The 20,575-nt window shown below is 45.0% G+C and overlaps 1 protein-coding gene across 1 annotated transcript in view; it reads left to right on the top strand.

The window, feature by feature from the left end:
- Window positions 1-763: 763 nt before the first annotated feature.
- Window positions 764-20,575, top strand: part of CFDP1 (craniofacial development protein 1) — a 34,052-nt gene continuing 14,240 nt past the window's right edge. The window contains exons 1-5 of the mRNA XM_069968424.1: window positions 764-956; window positions 2,605-2,737; window positions 3,028-3,259; window positions 7,618-7,748; window positions 13,008-13,127. Of these exons, the coding sequence (XP_069824525.1) occupies window positions 821-956; window positions 2,605-2,737; window positions 3,028-3,259; window positions 7,618-7,748; window positions 13,008-13,127 (752 nt within the window). The 5' untranslated portion in view covers window positions 764-820. The remainder of the gene's footprint in view (window positions 957-2,604; window positions 2,738-3,027; window positions 3,260-7,617; window positions 7,749-13,007; window positions 13,128-20,575) is intronic.

The raw sequence follows: 20,575 nt of genomic DNA, 5'->3' as shown, positions 1-20,575 counted from the left end.
GAAGATTGCGACCTCTGCCCTGATTACGTCATTCATCAGCGCCTGGCTGCTCTTTGTCGGAGTGTAAGTGTGTAGGTTTTTTACCACATACCTAAGGTAGGAGGTAAGTGATGGTGCCTAGCCTTTTGGGGCTGTGCCCAATGCAGCGGTGTATAGAGCACTGTTGTGTACTGCAGGGAAACCAGGGCTTCCCTCATAATGACAGGAGTCCCTGTTCTGTACAATATTAAGGTTAGATTGCCATAATGGCTCTTTGCAATTATTTGGTGGGTTTTGGGTTGCAGTTAGGTTTGCCAGCACTGTCTGATTGTTTGGGGCCTCCATGATCACAAGCTGGGGGTGCAGAGGGCCCTGTTTGGTAGACTGGTGTTGTGTTTGGTTGCTGCCCCACCCAGCTCTATGGGAATGGTGGAGAGAGTACAGTGTATGTGTGCAGCAGAATGACAAGTGCTGGGGCTCAGAGTCCTCCCAAATCACATGCCAAAGACCATGTTTCTTTAGTGTACTTCTCTTATCTGCTAGTTAGCTGCTGCTGTGTGTATATATACTGTAACTACAGGCTGTGCTGATGACAGACACAATGTGACCTCTCACTGTTTCTTTATAGACCATTCCTATAAATACTATAATAAACCACCACTAGAGGCCGCTGTCTCTATAATGCTGGAGCTCTCCGTTTCCGGCTCTTCCCTCACTTCGAAGTCTCCCGGCATCGCAGCCCCAACGACGCATGCGCTGTAGGAAGTCGCAGAGTAATTGAGACCTGCGCGCTGAGGCGTCCCCGTGCGCATGCTCAGCGGACCCGTATGGTGTGCGGGGCATGCTCAGTAAGCTGGGGTTACGGCAGTTCAGAACGGTGACCGGGGGTGCTGAGTGTAGTATACGGTATACGGTTATGTCTGACTGTGACTCCGAGGACTATTCTTCCTCCGATGATGAGGATTACGTCCCGTCAGGTAGGTGGTATCCTGTGCATCGTGCACACAGTGCGGTAGGCGGCACATCCCTGCAGGCTTATTGTCTGCACAGGAGGTGAAGGGACAGGAGCAGCCAGGACCCTGGGGTCGCCCATGCTTCTGCTGGTTTAGGACCTCTATTGGTTGTATATTGTTGTGCAGCATGTGACAATCTGGTCCTTTTCTTGTTTTTTTTTTAAGGGCAATAAGCAAGAATCCGCAATTTTTGCAATGATTTGTGCGGCCAGATTGTTTATAACAGTTCGGATGTAGTTACCGATTACAAATTAAATCTGCGCCATCACATCTGCTGCAGATCTTGTACTTGGAACTCAACTGTAAAGGGAGACTATCAGCAGGTTAGAGGCATCTTCCCTGCTGCTATCTCCCTATAATGCACAGGGCGCTGAGGATGGAGGTAAGTTTCTCACCTTTATCCTGGGTGCTGTTTCTGTGCTACTAGGAGTTTGTGCACTGGGGGTGGGACTGGGTTTGGTATAAAAAAAATAAGTTCTACTCGCCCCCCCTGATCCTCCACATCTCCTGGTCAGATGTTGTTTGGTCCCTGCTTCTTCCTGCTGCTGAGACCAGCCATCTGATCTGGCCTCAGCGGGCCCCTCATCCATCTACTATGAACAATCACTTGAGACACCACTGACTGACACAGACTGACACTTTCAGACACTGACACACAGCACTTACAGCTCAGTCTTCTCCCTCTCCGTTTCTGTCTGGCTGTTCTGCGCAGTGTAAGGTTAAGGACCTTTGGGTCATATGATCAGGGCACTCGCCTGGGTAAGTCCTGTGCTGACTCCGGCCATGACAGGATACAAGTCTGCGGTGAAAAAACATCTTTAGGGTACCAGATCACCATGCGAATTCGCAGTGAGAGCGGCTGCTGATCCCTGTCCAGTAAACTCTATGGGCAGACAAACTCACAGCAGGATGCACATCCTGCTGCGAGTTTGTCTGCAGCCCGCCCCGTTAACCCCCGGCCGCTGGAGCCTATACTTCACCTGGTCCCCGCCCTGGCTTGCTTCGGGGGTTCTCCGCACGTCCCACATGGCCAATCAATGCGCTGCCCTGCAGCAGCACACTGATTGGCTGAGCAAGACGTGAAGACAACGGGAGCCCCGAAGCAAGCCGGAGCGGGGACCAGTTGAAGTATAGGCTCCAGCGGCCGGGGGTTAACGGGGCGGGCTGCGGACAAACTCGCAGCAGGATATGCATCCTGCTGTGAGTTTGTCTGCCCATAGAGTTTACTGGGCAGGGATTCGCAGCGAGAAATCCGCTGCGGATCCGGTAGGTGTGAACGTACCCTTAGGGTGAGTTCACACATAACAACATATCCTTAGTGGATCTCACGCTGCAAGTTCGCAAAGAAATTCGCTGCAGATCTCTTCACTGTCACTTTCAATGTGTCATGTAATCCTATTTAAAGTGACGGTAAAGAGATCCACAGCGGATACATTATGTGTGAACCCACCCTTAAAGTAAATCAGAAAACGACCATTCTTGTTTATCCTATTCCCCCCCATGGTGTATTATTACATCATGGATCGAGTCTGTAACATGCTGTGCCATAATCGTTAAGTTTTATGTGAAATTAGGCTGTAATGAACATCTAACAAGTGGTTTTGTGCCTTAGGAGGAGAATACAGTGAAGATGATGTAAATGAACTGGTGAAGGAAGATGATGATGAAGAACAAGAGGACACAGACGAAAAAGCATCACATAAAAATAAGGATAAAAAGAAAAATAAGAGTGCTATATTAGCAAGGTAAGTAGGCAACCAGTGGCTCCATTATGGGGGCAGACTGGTATTTGTGGCCCCAAAATATGTTAAACGTCTTGACAGCTTGCATTGTGTCCAATTTTTTCGGATAGAGCAGGCACATGAGAGAATATCCCTACGTTCACCAGCTACAGATTTGATGTTGTGGCAGATGCTGCCATGGTCTTTAGTGTCATTGTCCCTCCCTAATTCTTTTCTATGATTGTTCTTGGGTGCTGTCATTGCTTTCCTGGATTACCGGTGAATCTAATTCCTAATTTTCTCTTTTCCCACAGAAAACGGAAGAAAGGTGTGCTGTCTTTGAAGTCAGGAGAAGGCTCTTTGGAGAAGGAGGACAAAGATGGTAAAAGTGAAGAGGACAATGTAGGGACCCTTGATGAGTTGAAAAAACAGAAATTAGAAGAGGCAAAAAAGAAAAAAGAAGATGACCTATGGTCAAGTTTCCTTTCTGATGTGGGTAAACCGCCTAAAGGCCAACTTACTGTCCCTGTAGTGCAAAATAACCAGGTAATGTTGTTATACTTAGCCATGCATAGAGTAAAAAAAATCTATATTTGTATTTTATTCTATTTTAAGTTTCTTGTTTTTGTTTGTCTTTTGTATATAATGTCACATTCCCCCCCCCCCCCCCCCCACACACACGCACATTTTACATGAATTTAAAGGGATTTGCCAGACCCGTTTAGTAGTTCACTAGCTGTTCAGTAGTTTTCACGAGTTCAGTAGTTTCATATCTGCATGTTTTTTTTACATTTCTGCACAATGGCTTTTGCCTTTCTGCGCCACCTACACCATTTAAAAAAATAGGTGAGGCTTAGCAGGAGGGGGTGGGACTTGGAGTTAATTCTACTTTTTATTCCTCACAGACTGTTTGGAAAATGAAAGGTGGAATCTGATTGGTTGCTAGGGGCAACTGCATTATCAGAGGAGCAAAGGATTGTAAAACAGCTTTTTGAATACAGGAAAAATATTTTTTGCTTAATAAAACCTATTACAGAGTTTCTTAGAATTGTCCTAAAACTTTCACAGTCTTAGAGAAAAGTGCCTCTTCCTTGGATTGTGACCATCTATTCCATACCCTAAAGAATCCACCCTCACGGTCCCTGTTTTATACATCCACTCAATCAGATGAAGGGAGCAGTTGATCAAGTGGATCTAGTCTTGTAGGGTAGATTTTTTGGGAACCAGCCAGTACTTATCTACTACTTTTTTGGCATAGAAAAGGGCATCAGTGACAGGGTCAGGTTGTGTTACAGAATAAGTAGTAGACAGTTAGTATGGTAATCTTGGACCGTGACACCCATATCAGCATTTAAAAGGCTATTCCCATCTTAACTAACATGAGTAAACTTGTAGTTAACCCCTTAAGGACCGGGCCTGAAATGGCCTTAAAGAGAACCAATCACCTGAAATTAACTGTCCCTATAATAAAAGATTCTCTGTCCCTAAGTCTATTCCTGAAGATACAGACTGCCTGTGCAGTCTGTATCTTCATGAAGTTTATTTCTGAAAATATAGACTGCCTGTGCAGTCTGTATCTTATACTTTACCCACTCCTCTGTAGCGGTGCAGTAAAGCCGGGCGCCATCTTGATTACGTCCCTTGCGTTCCAGCGCTGGAACGCACCACTGACGTCATCAAGATGGCCGCCCCCGGCCTTACTTCTCCGCTATACTGGATTAGGTAAAAGCATAAGATACAGACTGCACAGGCAGTCTGTATCTTCAGGGACAGACTAATAGGCCCAGTTACGACATTCATACACAGCGATCTCGCGCTGTATAGCGCGGGATCACTGTGTATTTACAGAGCGGTGGCAAAGGCTCATGGGAGCCCTTCCCGCCGCTCGGCATGCCGGGAGCTTCCTGTCGCGCGCCGGCTCTTTTCAAAAGAGCCGGCGCGAGACAGGAAAAGAAAATAAGTATATTGCGAAAATGCGGCCCTAAAAGTAATTAATTCAAACTACAAATATTAATAAAATAAAAATTTTAATCTAATTATCTGAATTTTTTTAAAAAAAATTTTCGCCCATGATTGGTTCTCTTTAAGGACCGGGCCAATTGTCCCTTTTGCGTTTTTGTTTTTTCCTCCTCGCCTTCTAAGACCCATAACACTTTCATTTTTCCACCTACAGGGCCACGTGAGGGCTTGTTTTTTTTCTGGAGCAGGTGTACTTAGTAATGGTGTCTTTCAATCTGCCCTAAAATGAATGACGCCACCCCAAAATATCATTTGTGGGGTGAACTTGGGTCAAAAAATGTGATTCCGCATATTTTGGGGGCTTCCATGTTTACGTAATGCACTTTGCGGTAAAACAGGCATTTTTCTTTTATTCTATAGGTCGATCTGAACACAGAGCTATACATGGTTACTAGGTTTTCTAACGTTTTACTATTTTTATTATCAGTAAAACTTTTTTTTTTTTTACAAATAGGTATATATAAAATGGTCCTATTGTAACTCCTATAGCGCTTTTATTTTTTCACCTACGGGGTCGTATAGGGCGTCATTTTTTGTTGTCATGATCTCTAGTTTTTATTAGTAACATTTTTTCTAGATCAAATGTATTGATCGTTTCTTATTGATTTTTTTTTTTTTTTTTTTATACATAAAATGTCATAAAAAAAAAAGCAATCTCTGCAGGTTTTTTTACCGCTTTTTTTTTTTTCACGCCGTTCACCATGCGAGAATAGTATTGTTTTATTGTAATAGATGCTACGGTATATTATATATGAATTAACTTTATTATTTTTTATGTGTTTTATGAATAAAATGGGAAGGGGGGTGATTTTCACTTTTATTGGGGGAGGGGCTTTGGGGCATTTTGTAAAACATTTATTTATAAATTTATTTACACTTTTATAGTTCCCTTAGGGAACTATCACTTACTTACAATATGCGATAGCGTAGCAGTGATCAGTGTTATCTGCGATCTTCTGATACAGCCTGCCTATGGCTCATCATAAGAATCATAAGGCCGGACAGAGGACTGCACGGAGGTAAGCTGTGTACCTCCGGCAGTCAGGAAATGCGATAGGGACCCCCCTGCCGACACGCTGCGGGTTCCCAGATCGCTAAGTAACCGGAGATGCTCCGGTCACTTATACTTAAAGGGAACCAGTCACCCCCCCGTGCCGGGGTGACAGGCTCCCGACCCCCCGTTAGAGCCCCCTATACTTACCTAATCCCGCCGGGTCCCGCTTCTGGAGGTGGTCGGGTGATGAAGATCTCAGCCGCTGCAGCCCGGCACGCGCGCTAAGAGATGAGTCCAACACCCATAGAGAATGACAGGAGAGTCCAGCGCTCCGTCATTCTCTATGAGCGTTGGACTCATCTCTCAGCGCGCGCCAGGCTGCAGCGGCTGAGATCTTCATCACCCGACCACCTACAGAAGCGGGACCGGGTGGGATTAGGTAAGTATAGGGGGCTCTAACGGGGGGTCGGGAGCCTGTCACCCCGGCACGGGGGGTGACAGGTTCCCTTTAAACGGTGTTTAAGGGGTTAATGGCGGGATAATGCGTGATTGTGGCGGCTTGCCATTGAAAGTGAGGGGCTGGCTGCAGATAGCAGCCGATCCTCACCCACTATGGGGGCAGGCTCAGCTTGTGAGCCCGTTCCATAGACGGGGACAGCGACGGCGTACATTTATGCCCTCCTGCGTTAAGGCACAGGCAGTGGGGGTGTAAATGTACACCTGCGGTCTTTAAGGGGTTAAATATTTTTGCTAATACAAACTTGCCTCTTCTGATATGCTGCTCTTTTTCCTACCATTGTTGACAGCTCATTGTCTACATTACCGACCACCACTTTGCTCTAAAAGCAATGATCTGGCTGTGTGCAAAGTGTGTGTGTGTGTGTGTTTGTGTAGATAGATAGATATATTGATATATCTATATATGTATGTCTGAAGATATAAAAAGAATCACACCTCTTTTCCAATAAAAAATAAAGTTAACAAAAATAAGTATAAACATATTTGGTATTGCTGCGTTCTTGTTCAAACTGGTAAATTATAACTTCTCTGATTCCACAGTCAATGACGAAAACAAAAAAATTAGGTCATCCAAAATTGCTGATTTTTGTCACAGCACATTAAAGATAAAATTAAACTGATATTGTCCCCCTCTTTCCATATTTTATATCTTATCATATAATGGGTTTCTTTGTGGTCTATTCCCTCAAAATGCATGTTATTTTTGGTGGACAGTGCCGTGGGAGCTGGGCTTAATGGACGTGGAACCCCATATCTCTGCCCACATCAACATAGTTGGCCCACCCTTCCGTGACATCAGCGGTGTCTAGCCCCTGCCTCTTCTGCAGCCACTGGAATGGGCCGACCTAGAGGCATAGATGGCGATGACGTTGCGGATGAGGCGGGGCATAAACTGCACCCATATTGGCGGAGATATGGGGTTCAATGGTTGTTAAGCCCTGCCCCTATGGCACTGTCCACCAACAATAACATGCATTTTGAAGGAAGAGACCACAAAGAAATCATTTACACAGTAAGGTATGAAATGTGCACAATATAAGCTTAAGAATGGTGCTGAGAACTCCTGATATGGAAAGGGGGGGGGGACAATATCACTTTAAATAAAGTCCTCATACAGCCCTGTAGACGCAAAAATAAAAAAAGTTATAGATACTGTACTGACCCCCAGAATACATCTGCACCAGTTATATCTGCAGCTTTTGATACACATTTTGGAAAATCTTTTGAATTTAATAGGACAAACAGAATCTCTCGGTGGATGCAACCTGTGTTACACTAGCCTCATTGCTCTGATTGGAATTGTATTCATATTTCCTTATGTACTGTATGTGTTTTCTCATTCTAAAATTATTCACTTTGTGTTTATGTTTAGAAGGAGGAAGAAAAAAACAAGAATTCAGACAAAGATTCCAACAAGTCTTCAAAGGAGGATACTCCGGCCAAGGATGACGCTAAAAAACTAACTATTACTAAAGTGTTTGATTTTGCTGGGGAAGAAGTCAGGTGAGAGATTGTGTGGTGTTCTTGGTTACACTCAATAAGTGTAACATGGTAAATGTTTCATGGTGGCATGAATTGGGTGATTTTTAGAGACAGGACAGATGTCTACATTGGCTCATGTGATTGTAACCCAACATTGACTGTACGCTCTGGTTTCCCTTGAACGTATCCTGTACATCCATATCTACAGTGGAAGTACAGCAACACCTCTGCATTGCTGCTTCTGCTGGATGTATTCTGGGAAATTTTCCCTACACATGACCATATTGTAGATACCACAGCATTGACCACAGTAAATACATAGCAGACATTTGGTAAAGTAGTACAAAAACTGCTTCGTCTCCAGTGATCTTATACGTGATACTGAACTTTGCACACACCCTATTGACCAGGAGAATGGTAACACCCATTTGTCAACATATTTGTGCAGAAGGAACAACACATTACAGAGTTGTAAGACTGGATGATGCAGGATTGTTATATTATTGGGTAATACTAGTATTTACTGAGATTTGTTAAGAGAGCAGACATAGGGGGAGATTATTTATCAAACATGGTGTAAAGTGAAACTGGCTCAGTTGCCCCTAGCAACCAATCAGATTCCACCTTTCATTCCTCACAAACTTTTTGAAAAATGAAAGGTGGAATCTGATTGGTTGCTTGGGGCAGCTGAGCCAGTTTCACTTTACACCATGTTTGATAAATCTTCCCCACACTCTTTCATAATCTGATCACAGATGTGAAACACTCCCGGCCGTACCACTGACTGCACAGCTACTGACAAGTGGGATATCCTGCTGATCTTGACCCGGCAGTTGTCTGATGTTCCTCACCCACAGATTACAAAGTCTTTGAAATAGCATTCATTCAAAAAAAAAAAAAAAAAAAGACAGTCGTTATTCTGTAAAACATGCGGTCTTGGATGTTGACAAGTGTGTGGCTACAGTTGTTTCGCACAGCGCACTTCATCTGGCCCTATTATTTTGTCATACTATCGTACACTAACTTGCCAGCATATGCCCTGTGGAAGGACTGTGAGGTCCAGAACACTCATATGTACTGCACATTATCCAGGACACACTTGAGTGTTGATGCGGTTAGTATTGTATGTATTATTCAGCATCTGTGTATGTATACAGTGAATTGTGTCCCTATTCTTTGAACAGTTGCATTGCAGTGTATTGAGCACTAGGTAGAGCAGTTGCACCATCAGTGTTGTGGATGCTGCTGCCCTGTTTCCAGCCGTCATGACTTTGGCCGTGATATAATTGAGGAGGCCTGTTATAGGAACTGCTTGGTAAAAATCAGCTCATTCTGTCCTGGCAGATGCTCGGGGCCTCTTCTAACAATCACGGTCTGTATTCTGTCTGCTGTAATGTTAATTTTCACCTCCTGCATTTGGGAGTTGTCTTCAGTGGGGGCCCAGCTGTAAGAAAGAGAGGGAGCTCAGCCCCATTGCCAGCTGATGAAATCATTGAGAGCGTGCCTCTCGCAAAGCATGTGTTCTCCTGGGATGCTCTTTGCTCTTCAGACTTACCAGTGACGTGATACACCAGGAAAACCAATAAACATTTATTTTCTGGCTTTGTGTGAGGAATCTTAGGACTGTCTAAGGGTTCTTCACACATAGCAACTGACCCCCCAGGACCCAATGTTTGTTTAGATTGTGCCTGTGTTTATTAGCTACCAGTTTTATATGTGTCACTCTTTTATAAATCCAGGGATGCACAATTAAGCCACATTTATCTATTCTGCCCTATTTGTTTAGATTGCAAGCTACTATGTGTGTGTGTGTGTATGTATATATATATATATATATATATATATATATATATATATATATATATATATATATATATATATATATATATATATATATATATATAATCTCCTGAAAGGAAGACCCCTGCCTGGGGCTCCTTTTTTAGAGTGGAGAGCTCTTAGGGCCCTATTCCACGGGATGATTGTTCGCATAATCGTTAACAATAAACGATCCAAACGACCGCTATTGCGAAAGACCTGAAATTGTTCACCCATTTACATGGAACGATAATCGTTACTTATGATCGTTCTTGCTGTCGTCTTGTCGTCGCTATTGCTTTCACCACTACTGCGAACAACAGAACTAAGTCTTATTCAATGCGAGCGAGCAACAATAAAAATAGGTCCAGGTCTTATTAAACAATCAACAATTTCTCGTTCGGCACATCTATGTTGTACATAATCTTCCATTTATTTAAATTGCCAGAATCAGCCGGGCGGTGCTGAACCCAGACCCCCAGTTAACAGCTGGACCTTTGACCTTTAGTGTAAAAAGAGGGTTATTATAAGTTGGGATTTGACCAATCTTTGTTGATCATGAATTTAGTTGATGAAGCTGTCCTGGAAAACCAGTCATCTGTAGTAGTGGTATTTCCACCTCAGTCGCTTATTGGCTGAGCTGGAGTATTGCAGCAGTCAAATGCTGACCGACACGGTGTGGAGTTAGCGTAGGGACCCGTGTGGACCAGAGGACCTGCGCGGTGGTACACGGGGCAATATGGCTTGATCAATTCATATACAGACACTCTGGTGTTGATTTTTAATATAGGCCTAGCGGCATTAGTATCAGCCATAGATGGGATGTGCAGCAGTTCCATTTTCTCCAGTTCGTGTCAAATGCATATTATGTTTTACCCCACCCGGAGCACATTTAAATGTAAACAGAATCCGCTGGACAACCCATTTAAAGAGAATGTACCATCTCATAATTGAATTAGAATTTTTTATTTTTATTACCTTACCGGCACGGGATCCTGGTGACACGGTCCATTTTTCAAAATGCCACCCTCCCTCTGTGACACGCCCAGGCTTCATTCTAATGGAGGCGCATCACCAAGGGGAGGGGATATAGTTACATTTGGGGTGCTGGGCTCCCCTCCAGTGTATAGCGTTTTGAAAAATGGTCCGTGCCACTGTGATCTCTGTGCCTACATGGTCATAAAAAAAAAATCAACTATGAGGTACAATCTATCATTTAGATGACTATTTTAAAATATGTTTTGAATTGATAAAAAAATACAAAAAAATTGTTTAATGCCTACTCAGAAATGGTTATTTTTTTTAATTATTTTGTCTGGATCTGTGCAGTATAGCTGTTCTCATGCTGCCAAGGCTAGCTGTGAGTAGTATTCGCTATATATATATATATATATATATATATAGTCCAGCCCCAGTCACTGATTAGCTGAGCAGGCAATCCATCGGCTAAGAATGTGATGTTGCAGGAGCTGCAGGAGTCCGGCAGCTGTCAGAGATTGGTAAGTGAGCGCTGCAGGGGGCATGACATGGGTAAGTATACTTTCTTTATTATGTTCCCAAACCCCCTGCTTGCCTGTGATTTTTTTTAAATTTATTTATTTATTTTTTTTGTGAGACTTCGCCTTTAACCCCTTAGCGACCCATGACGTATCTGATACGTCATGGTGCCGCGGGTGGTGTTCAGAGCGGGGTCCCGCCGGGACCCCGCTCTGAACGGCGCTGATCCCGGCTGACACGTGCAGCCGGGCAGTGCCTCTGTTAGCCGGCGCGGTTCCCGTTGCCGCGCCGGCTAATTAAGCACTTCAATGCAGCTGTCAAACCTGACAGCTGCATTGAAGTGCTTTATGCACACTATCCCTGGTGTCTAGTGGGTCGGATCTCCCCCCCGCGATGCGATCGCGGGGGGGAGATCCGTTCTTCTGCCCGTGCCGGGCCTCAGCGTCGGAATGACCGATCTCATGGATCTTTGCTGTGTATATACACAGCATTGATCTCTATGAGAGATCAGTGCTGTCTATATACAAGCCCCCCAGGGGGGCTTCTAGTCCATGTAAAAAAGTGTTTTTATTAATAAAAAATCCCCTCCCCTAATAAAAGTCCAAATCACCCCCCTTTTCCCATTTTATAAATATAAATCAATAAATAAACAAATAAATAAACATATTTAGTATCGCCGCACACGTAATCGCCCAAACTATTAATTAATCACATTCCTGATCTCGCACGGTAAACGGCGTCAGCGCAAAAAAATTCCAAAGTGCAAAATTGCGCATTTTTGGTCGCATCAAATCCAGAAAAAAATGTAATAAAAAGTGATCAAAAAGCCATATATGCGCAATCAAGGTACCGATAGAAAGAACGCATCATGGCGCAAAAAATCACACCTCACACAGCCCCATAGACCAAAGGATAAAAGCACTATAAGCATGGGAATGGAGCGATTTTAAGGAACGTATATTTGTTAACAACTGTTTGAATTTTTTACAGGTCATCCGATACAATATAAGTTATACATGTTATATATCATAGTAATCGTAACGACTTGAGGAACATGCATAACAAGTCAGTTTTACCATGGGACGAACGGCGTAAATGCAAAACTCCCCGAAATCAAAACAAATTAGTTTTTTTTTCAATTTGACAGCGCAAATGATTTTTTTCCGGTTTCGCAGCATATGTTATGGAAAAATAATGCCTGTCATTACAAAGTACAATTGGTTTCGCAAAAAATAAGCGCTCATATACGTCTCTAGGTGAAAAAATGCAAGCGCTGTTGACTAAAAAACTTAAAATGGAATAAGCAAAAGCGCAAAAACGAAAATTGGCTTTGACCTTAAGGGGTTAAGGTATTGCTACTCTGCTACGAAGAGGCTGCTGAGTCTGCTGTCTAACATGTGAAACAGTGGTTATAGCAGGTAGAGTTCAGGATGTTTGATGTGCTGTAGCACAGGGTGGGGAAGATGGGAGATATTGATGTATTTAGATATGATGTATTCAGATGTCACACAAGCAGAAGATAAACCCCAGGGGCACAAAATTACATGTGAGACTGTCGTACAATGGCATCTGACCAGGTCATACACTTTAGACTTTTGGCGACAGGGGCCAGTTGGAAGAGCTAACTGATGGCTTGTTTGGCTGTCAGTTATTGAAGATGTATGGCCAGGTTTAGGCTGAGTCCATATATATCTGTCACATCCGGATCAGTTGTTTTATCATAAAACTGATGAGACAACTGATGCCACAACCTATGGCTATATAAAAACTAACAGTAGCCATCAGTTGTGGGAACACCGCACAATGCTTCTCCTGTCCGGGGATCCTGCATCCCGATTAAAGTGCAAAGCTGGATATATATGAAGGGGGCCTTACAAGACAGGACATTAGTAAGTGATAAATATATACTGCACGTGTGCAAAAAGGAAAAATAGGTTAAGCTTCTCCTGTCTGCTTTCTCCTCAGGGTAACAAAAGAAGTGGATTGCTCATCCAGGGAGGCCAAGGCATTTATCAAGCAGCAGGAAAAAGAACAGCCGGAACCAAGTCCTGAACCTTCAAGGACTGTGCCAGCAGCCAGCTCAGGGTGAGTTCTGCATCAGTGAACGCAACGCTTAAAATGAAAAGTTGTGCCCCCTTAAGTGGTTACCTGGTTAAGAAAGGGTTAAAGAAAGGGTGTGAATAGTTAAATTTAAATATGCCATTACTTCAGCCTGCATGAGAGGAAGCAGAAAACCGTGTTACATAATGCAAGATATCAGTGATAGTGGGCACATGTGTGGGATTATAGATTTGCCTGCTTGGTTGGGGTGGGAGGTGAGGAGAGATCAATGCTTGGGAGAGAACAAAGTGGCAACTAGACCCACCACAAAGGTGGATGTGGAAAAGTTGGGAGGAAGTAGGAAAAGCTTAGTGATATCTAAGTATGGAGCAAAACGTGTATGCACTCTCACCAGAACCGGTTGTGCGGTCGTAGGCAACTTTATTAGTCATACCAAGTTGGGAAGCTTCAGACTTCAAAAAGAACATTGTCTGCAGGACACGTCTGTCCATTTCTGTCTCAATTGTTTGGGTCAGGGGAATGGCCTCTGACTCCAGACTAAAGACTGAGCAGGATTTATTTATGAAAAGCGGAGTGCTTTTTGATGCTAACTTCTTTGTCAAGTACCTACTGAAAGAGGGAAAAAAAAGTTTTCATTTATCTGTGAAAAACTCTTAACAAACAGTGGAAAATCCTTTTGAAGGACTCTGTATTAAATATATATATTTTTTCCACAACAATCTTGGCACTACTTTTCTTTGCAGCATCAGTATTAGAAGCTTGACTGCTCTCAGGAGATTAAGGGAGGCCACAAAAAAGCCTGAGCATAGAAGTGGAATAAAAATCTTTCCCTATGGTAAAAGAATCAGTCAGATGCAGCCAACCAAAATGTCTATGTTGTAATATTATCCATAACAGCAAAAAGGAATTTCAAGTCCAATATCGTGAAGGAGAGCTTTACATTGTATAAATTCCCTCATCTGTAGTTCAGAATTTATGTAACTAGGACAGTGTGTATGCCGGCTTACAGTATGTCTAGCTTATTTGTTGGACTTTAAAGGGAACCTGTCACCCCCCGTGCCGGGGTGACAGGCTCCCGACCCCCCCGTTAGAGCCCCCTATACTCGCCTAATCCCGCCGGGTCCCGCTTCTGGAGGTGGTCGGGTCACGGAGATCTCAGCTGCTGCAGCCCGGCGCGCGCGCTGAGAGATGAGTCCAACACCCATAGAGAATGATGGAGCGCTGGACTCTCCTGTCATTATCTATGGGTGTTGGACTCCTCTCTCAGCGCGCGCGCCGGGCTGCAGCGGCTGAGATCTCCGTCACCCGACCACCTCCAGAAGCGGGATTAGGTGAGTATAGGGGGCTCTAACGGGGGGTCGGGAGCCTGTCACCCCGGCACGGGGGGTGACAGGTTCCCTTTAAGGGAATCTGTCAGCACCTGGACCGGAACTGAGGTGCTGACAGTGTAGTGTACGCGTGTGTCTCCTTTTGTGTATGATACCTTTCTTGAAGCGATCTGTTCAGTAGATTTCTCACATCCATGTCCCACACCCGCGAATCAAGTGTCAAAGAGGAATAGTGTCTCGGCTTTGTGCTGCACTTTGGCAAGCCTCACCACTACTTCCTCCTCCCTAATTCTGCTGCATATTTACCAGCATCTGGCCTCCCTCTTCACCCTGGTGACTTGCTAGTTCACATCTGTGCCGCCAAGGTCTGTCACGTTCCCCTGATAACCGCAATCATGCATGCACCGGAAGAGCATGCACAATCGTGGTTATCAGGAGCGCGCAACCAAGAGCTCGTCGGCACAGGCGTGAACTGGCAAGTCAGCGCGCGCAGCCCTTGCCAGTAACAGTGCATGCGTGGAAGAAGGTGACGCCAGGGTGGAGCGGTAGGTTGGACACTGGTAAATATGCAACTCGAGTGTTCAGGTAGGTCCAGTAAAAGTTTTGTAGTCCGTTGACTTTGTCATCTATACATGTACCCTGCAGGGACAAATTTGGGTTAGTTGTTTTAGGGCTAGTTCACATGGAGTAAAATTGGCAGAATTCCACGACGGAACTATCTGCCGTGGGATCCAGCCAAACTCTGTTTTATACAGGCTGTCTATGGGAGGGCTCGCAAGCCCTCTCATAGACAGCTTGTATTATACTGAGTTTGTCGGGATTCCGCGGTGGAGAGTTCAGTCGCTGAATTCCGCAAGCTTGTCACTGGGGCTCTACTATGTTGCATCTGTGTCACATGGGCAACGCTAACCCCAGCAATATCATACGGCAGTTGCCCACTATTGCCCAGGTGTGGTTACTGCAATGTAGTACACGCCAAGCTGATATGGATCACCCTTATTGGACAGTTTTGGCACGGAAAAAGAAGTTTAGCGACACAAGGTAAGTGTATAACTCAACAACCTCCCACAACAACCTCCTTAAGTTGATCCATTCAATTTTAAGTTGTATGATCCTTTTGTGTGTTGTTCCTATTGGTTCTCTAAATCTAAAACATAGTAGTAGCAAACAATTTATGTTTCTGTAGTTATTAGGAAGAGGAGCGCACATATGGAAACTGGGGCCAATATACTGTGCTCTAAAATAAGCTGGAAGCTAGAACGCCATTCAGTTTGGCAGCTGAGATCTTCTGTGGAGGTGTGAGGTGAGGAGGACCCTTTAGCACTATTACCTATCCAGGAGAACATTTCCTCTATCCCATTTTCATGTCAGAAGTACATTTTCCACTTCCTTGTTTGCTATTTCCCTATGTCATCATGTGAACAAATGGTTAAGTTGTTTTCTTGTGCTCCGTGGCAGAACTGATTGAAGTGCACGCTTTAGAGGGAAACCACATGGTTTCCAGTGACAGCATGTTACAGCCTGAGGTTGACTTAATGAAGTGCTTTGCAGCCGCCATTAATCTTTAAGGATACACAAACCTGTTATTAAATGACACAATGAATAATGCATTCTGATGAGCTTTACACCCAGACTTGTCCAGTCCTTGTCTCTCGCCAGCCCCTGGTAAACTAATCGAATGCCAATCTTGACGCCTTATCTTAATAATACTTTCCAGTGGGCTGAGGTTGTTTTATGAGGCTGATTACAATGACATCACACGGTCAGTAGGGAGATGTCCGGATAGCAGAAATACAGTTTTGAAAGAAAAAAAAAAATGTCCAGATAGTCTGCAAAAATGCACAATTGGTTGTGATTTACGTATGCTCCATGCTGGGATCTATAGAAAACGAACAAGCAACAGGGGTAGTGCATACCGCAGATGAAGAAACCATAGGCTTAAAGAAAAACTAATAGTAGATTAGAAGATTCCAACCTGCTGTTATGTTTCCATGAAGCTGGCTGTGGTGGTCACATGACGTCCGCACCAGAAAATACCAGGTCCTGATCAGGGCCTTAATAAAGGATCAATGTGGTATAGGAGTGCTAAGTTACCAATGGATTGTTAATTTAATAGTTTGGGGCCGTTTTATAACCCCCTAGGTCAATCAAAAACTTTATGAATGGTATGATTGTAGTCACTAGTAGATTACATTAAAATGATACTGTCACCCCCCCCCCCCTAATTTTTTTTTTAAAAGGTTTTATTTATGCAGTTTTCCAATACGAACAACCATTGAACATAAACAGAACAAACAATACGCCTAACATCGGCGTCAGATCATAACATATGAAATTAGTCAGTGGAATGCTTATACAGAGCAATAAAAGAGTACTGGTTCGCTAAGCTTACAGTGAGTAGCTACCACTGGATCCCTAATCAAGATCCGAACCTTGGTCCCTGATGGCATCTCGTTATGTAAATAGTAACAGTAGGGAGAACAGCTCGATGCCCAGGGCTCGAAGTAAAGGAGAAAAGAAAAAGACCGCACAACACACATCAACATTCATACCGCATTCATACTCTGCGGCACTCCCGCCCACCGCTCCCAATCCAAAAGGGCAAGCCAGGCCACCTCCACTCACGTATGACTATATAGGCGAAGCCGTATCAGGTACAGCCGGCCACTGGAACCAGACCTTGTCAAACTTTTTGGGACAATTCCTCTTCTGGTAAAGCACCCTATACAGGGGGACGTAAGAGTTGACTAAGGATTTCCACTGTGAAAGAGACGGGGTTCGGGAGATTTCCATGCCATAATCACCACCTTCCTGGCGCAAAATAGTAGAATACGAAAGAATAAGCGCCGATATGTGCCGAATATAATAGTATCTATGATACCAAGTAGGCATACTTGGGGAGATAGAATCCGGGGGAAATCAAAGTGCTGATGCAAAAACAGTAGCACCAAGGACCAGAAAGGAAGCACCTTAGGACACGAAAATACAGAATGCAAGAAGGTTCCCGTGTCACCCTGACAGCGGAAGCAGATATCATCTGCTGCCATTCCCAGGAGCTTCAGACGGGCAGGGGTATAATAGACCCGATGTAAGAATCTGAATTGTATGAAGATATCCCGTGCACTCACTACTGAGGACAGAAAATAATCAGTGACGTCTTCCCAATCATCTGCCGATAGCTCTGGAATATCAATCAGCCACTTAGCATAAGCCTTGTCGTATGACTTCACACTCACTGAATGTAAAAGAGCGTAAAGAGCTTTGTAGTTCCCCAGAGGAGAGAAGGCCAGACGTGCCAGGAAATAGTTGACCCAGGTATTTAAGTCCCCTAGCAGTCCAATACCCCATTGCAGGATGTCTAGCGAAGCGTGGTAGATGCGGGTTCAACCACAGAGGAGTCTTGTGAGAAAGGTAGGGAGTAGGACTATTCAGTTTCCTCTGCGCTTGAGACCACGCAACCACCACCGCTCTCACCGGAAGCAAAGGGGCGTCACCCAAGTTTCGGTATCTGTAAAGGGTGTTTGCCAACCCTTCATAAGAACCCATCAAGGCCCCATACAAAGAAGTGGCTGCATTACTGTAGTCGATATCCAGCCACCAATGAGCGTAAACCAGTTGTGAGGCAAGATGGTATGTATAAAAGTCGGGGGCCACAAGCCCTCCGTATTCCTTGGGGGCCTGGAGGGTAGAAAGGCTGAACCGAGGGGACTGTCCCTGCCAGTAAAAGGCCCTTGAAATACTATCTAATTTTTTAAAATAAGAAAGGGGAAGGGGGGTGGGGCAGTTATGGAGGAGATATGTAAATTTGGGGAGGTATATCATTTTAACAATGTTGATCCGGCCAAGCAGCGAAAGGGGGAGAGGCGCCCACAACTTGGTCTCAGTATGTGACAGTAGCGGGTCTAAGTTCAATTTTTTATAATCGGAGACCTCCGGGGAGACTATGACACCTAGGTATTTAAACTGCCGGACAACGGTAATGGGAACAGGGTGGTATTGTGGTGATGGCATTGCGCCTGGGAGGTGAAAGAGAAGGGATTTGTCCCAATTCACACATAGCCCAGAGCATGCCCCAAACTGGTTCAAGAGCGTCAGCAGGGAGGTAAGTGACGGACCGTCGTCAGCCAAATAGATGAGGACGTCATCCGCATACAGAGAGGTTTTCTCAATCAAGGAACCTCGATGGATGCCCTTGATGGGAGTCCGTATGACGAATTGCTACAGCCAGGGGCTCTATAGCCAGTGCAAACAGGAAGGGGGATAGAGGGCAGCCTTGTCTAGTGCCCTGATGGAGCTGGAATGGGGCAGAGACATCCACGTTAGTTTTGACCCGGGCAGTAGGGTCTTTGTACAGTAATTGGACATAAGATAAAAAAATAGGGCCAAAATTACACCTTCGTAGTACCTCCCAGAGGTAAGGCCATTCAACCGAATCAAATGCCTTTCGTGTATCTAAGGAGAGTACAAATCCAGACTGGTGTCCCAACCAAGCATCTATGTTAAGGAATAGACGTCGGACATTAATGTCCGTAGCCTTACCGGGCATAAATCCGGTCTGATCGGGGTGAATCAAGGAGGATATAACACTATGCAGTCTATTAGTGAGAATTTTGGCTAGGACCTTAATGTCAGAGTTAAGGAGGGATATGGGGCGGTAGGAGTCTGTAAGTGATGGGTCTTTCCCCGGTTTAGGGAGTACTACGATAAGGGCTTCTCTCATACTGGCAGGGAGGGCACCCAACTCCAAAGCCTCAGTAAATAATGACAGAAGGTGCGGGCTCAGCAACTCCGCAGTCTTTTACCAATCCATCTAACCCCGGAGTTTTCCCCGATGGGAGGGAGGTGACAGCCAAGGTAACCTCCTCCAGGGAGATGGGGGCCTCTAGAGCAGCAGCCTGCTCAGCTGTCAGAGTCCATAGGGGAAGGGAGTCTAGAAAAGCAATAACATGCACACTGTCGGCCTGGAGGCAGGTGTCATATAGGTCAGCATAGTAGTCCCTAAAAACACTATTGATGGTAGCAGGGTGGGAGACCGGCGGATCCGAGCCAGAAGAGATGCAAGGCACAGACGCGCATGGTCTCTCAGCATGTGCTAAGTACGCAAGGAGTTTCCCATTCTTATCTCCAAAGGCAAACACAGAGGCCTGAGTGGAAAGCTGGTTGTGTTTAGTTTTATCAGTTTGCAGGAGAACGTGCTCCCTCTGCAGCTGAAGCCATGCTCGCCTGTGACTCTCAGAAGGGTCAGCAACAAACTGGGCCTCAGCGTCCACCAGTCTTCCCTCCAGCCTCTCCTCACGGGATCGCAAACCCTTACGGTAGGTCGCCACCCCCAAAGTGAAGGCTCCCCTAATTACAGCCTTATAGGCATCCCATCTGGTGTGAGGATTAGGGTGAGAGGAGTTAAGCTCCCAGTAATCACCATGGGCCTTCTGAACCGCGTCTGTCACCTCCTGGGTTACGCAGGCCGAGTGCGGAGGGTAACCACTATGGCCGAATGATCTGAGATGCCCCTTGGAGTGTAATCAATTTCAGAGACTAACGGCAGAAGATCTGGGGACCCCAAGGCCAAACCAATTCTAGATAAGGATTTATGCGCAGCTGAGTAGCATGAGTAGACTGTGGAGGTAGGATGTTTCAACCTCCAAATATGATGTAGGCCAAAGGAATCGCACCAGGAGGTCAAGGACCCACTAGCAGGATCACTTCCAGACATACGATCCAGGGAGGGGTTGGGGACTGCATTAAAATCACCAATCACCATTATAGGGGCCAGTGGGAAGGTAGAGATTATCGTAGTGATAGATTCTTATAGCGAGATGTGGAACGGAGGGGGGACATATACAGCAACAACCGTAAAGGCAAAGCCGGCCGCCGCTCCATGTAGGATAACATAGCGGCCAAAGTGGTCGCACTCAACCTTGTACGCAGTGAACGGTAGTGATTTAGCTACAAGGATAGAGACCCCACGTGAATAATTGTAATAGGAAGCGTGATAGCCGCGGGCTATCCACGCTTTTTTAAGTGCTAAAACCTTTTGTCCGGTGAGATGGGTTTCCTGAAGACAGATTAGGTTAGGACTGTATTTCTTCACGAAATCCATCACAGCGGCCCTCTTGAATTTGGAATTAAGGCCACGGACATTCC

Source organism: Dendropsophus ebraccatus, chromosome 4 (assembly GCF_027789765.1).
Source record: "Dendropsophus ebraccatus isolate aDenEbr1 chromosome 4, aDenEbr1.pat, whole genome shotgun sequence".
Classification (NCBI taxonomy): Eukaryota; Metazoa; Chordata; class Amphibia; order Anura; family Hylidae; genus Dendropsophus; species Dendropsophus ebraccatus.
Note: the sequence above shows the minus strand (reverse complement) of the source record. Positions and strands in the feature narration are given on the sequence as shown.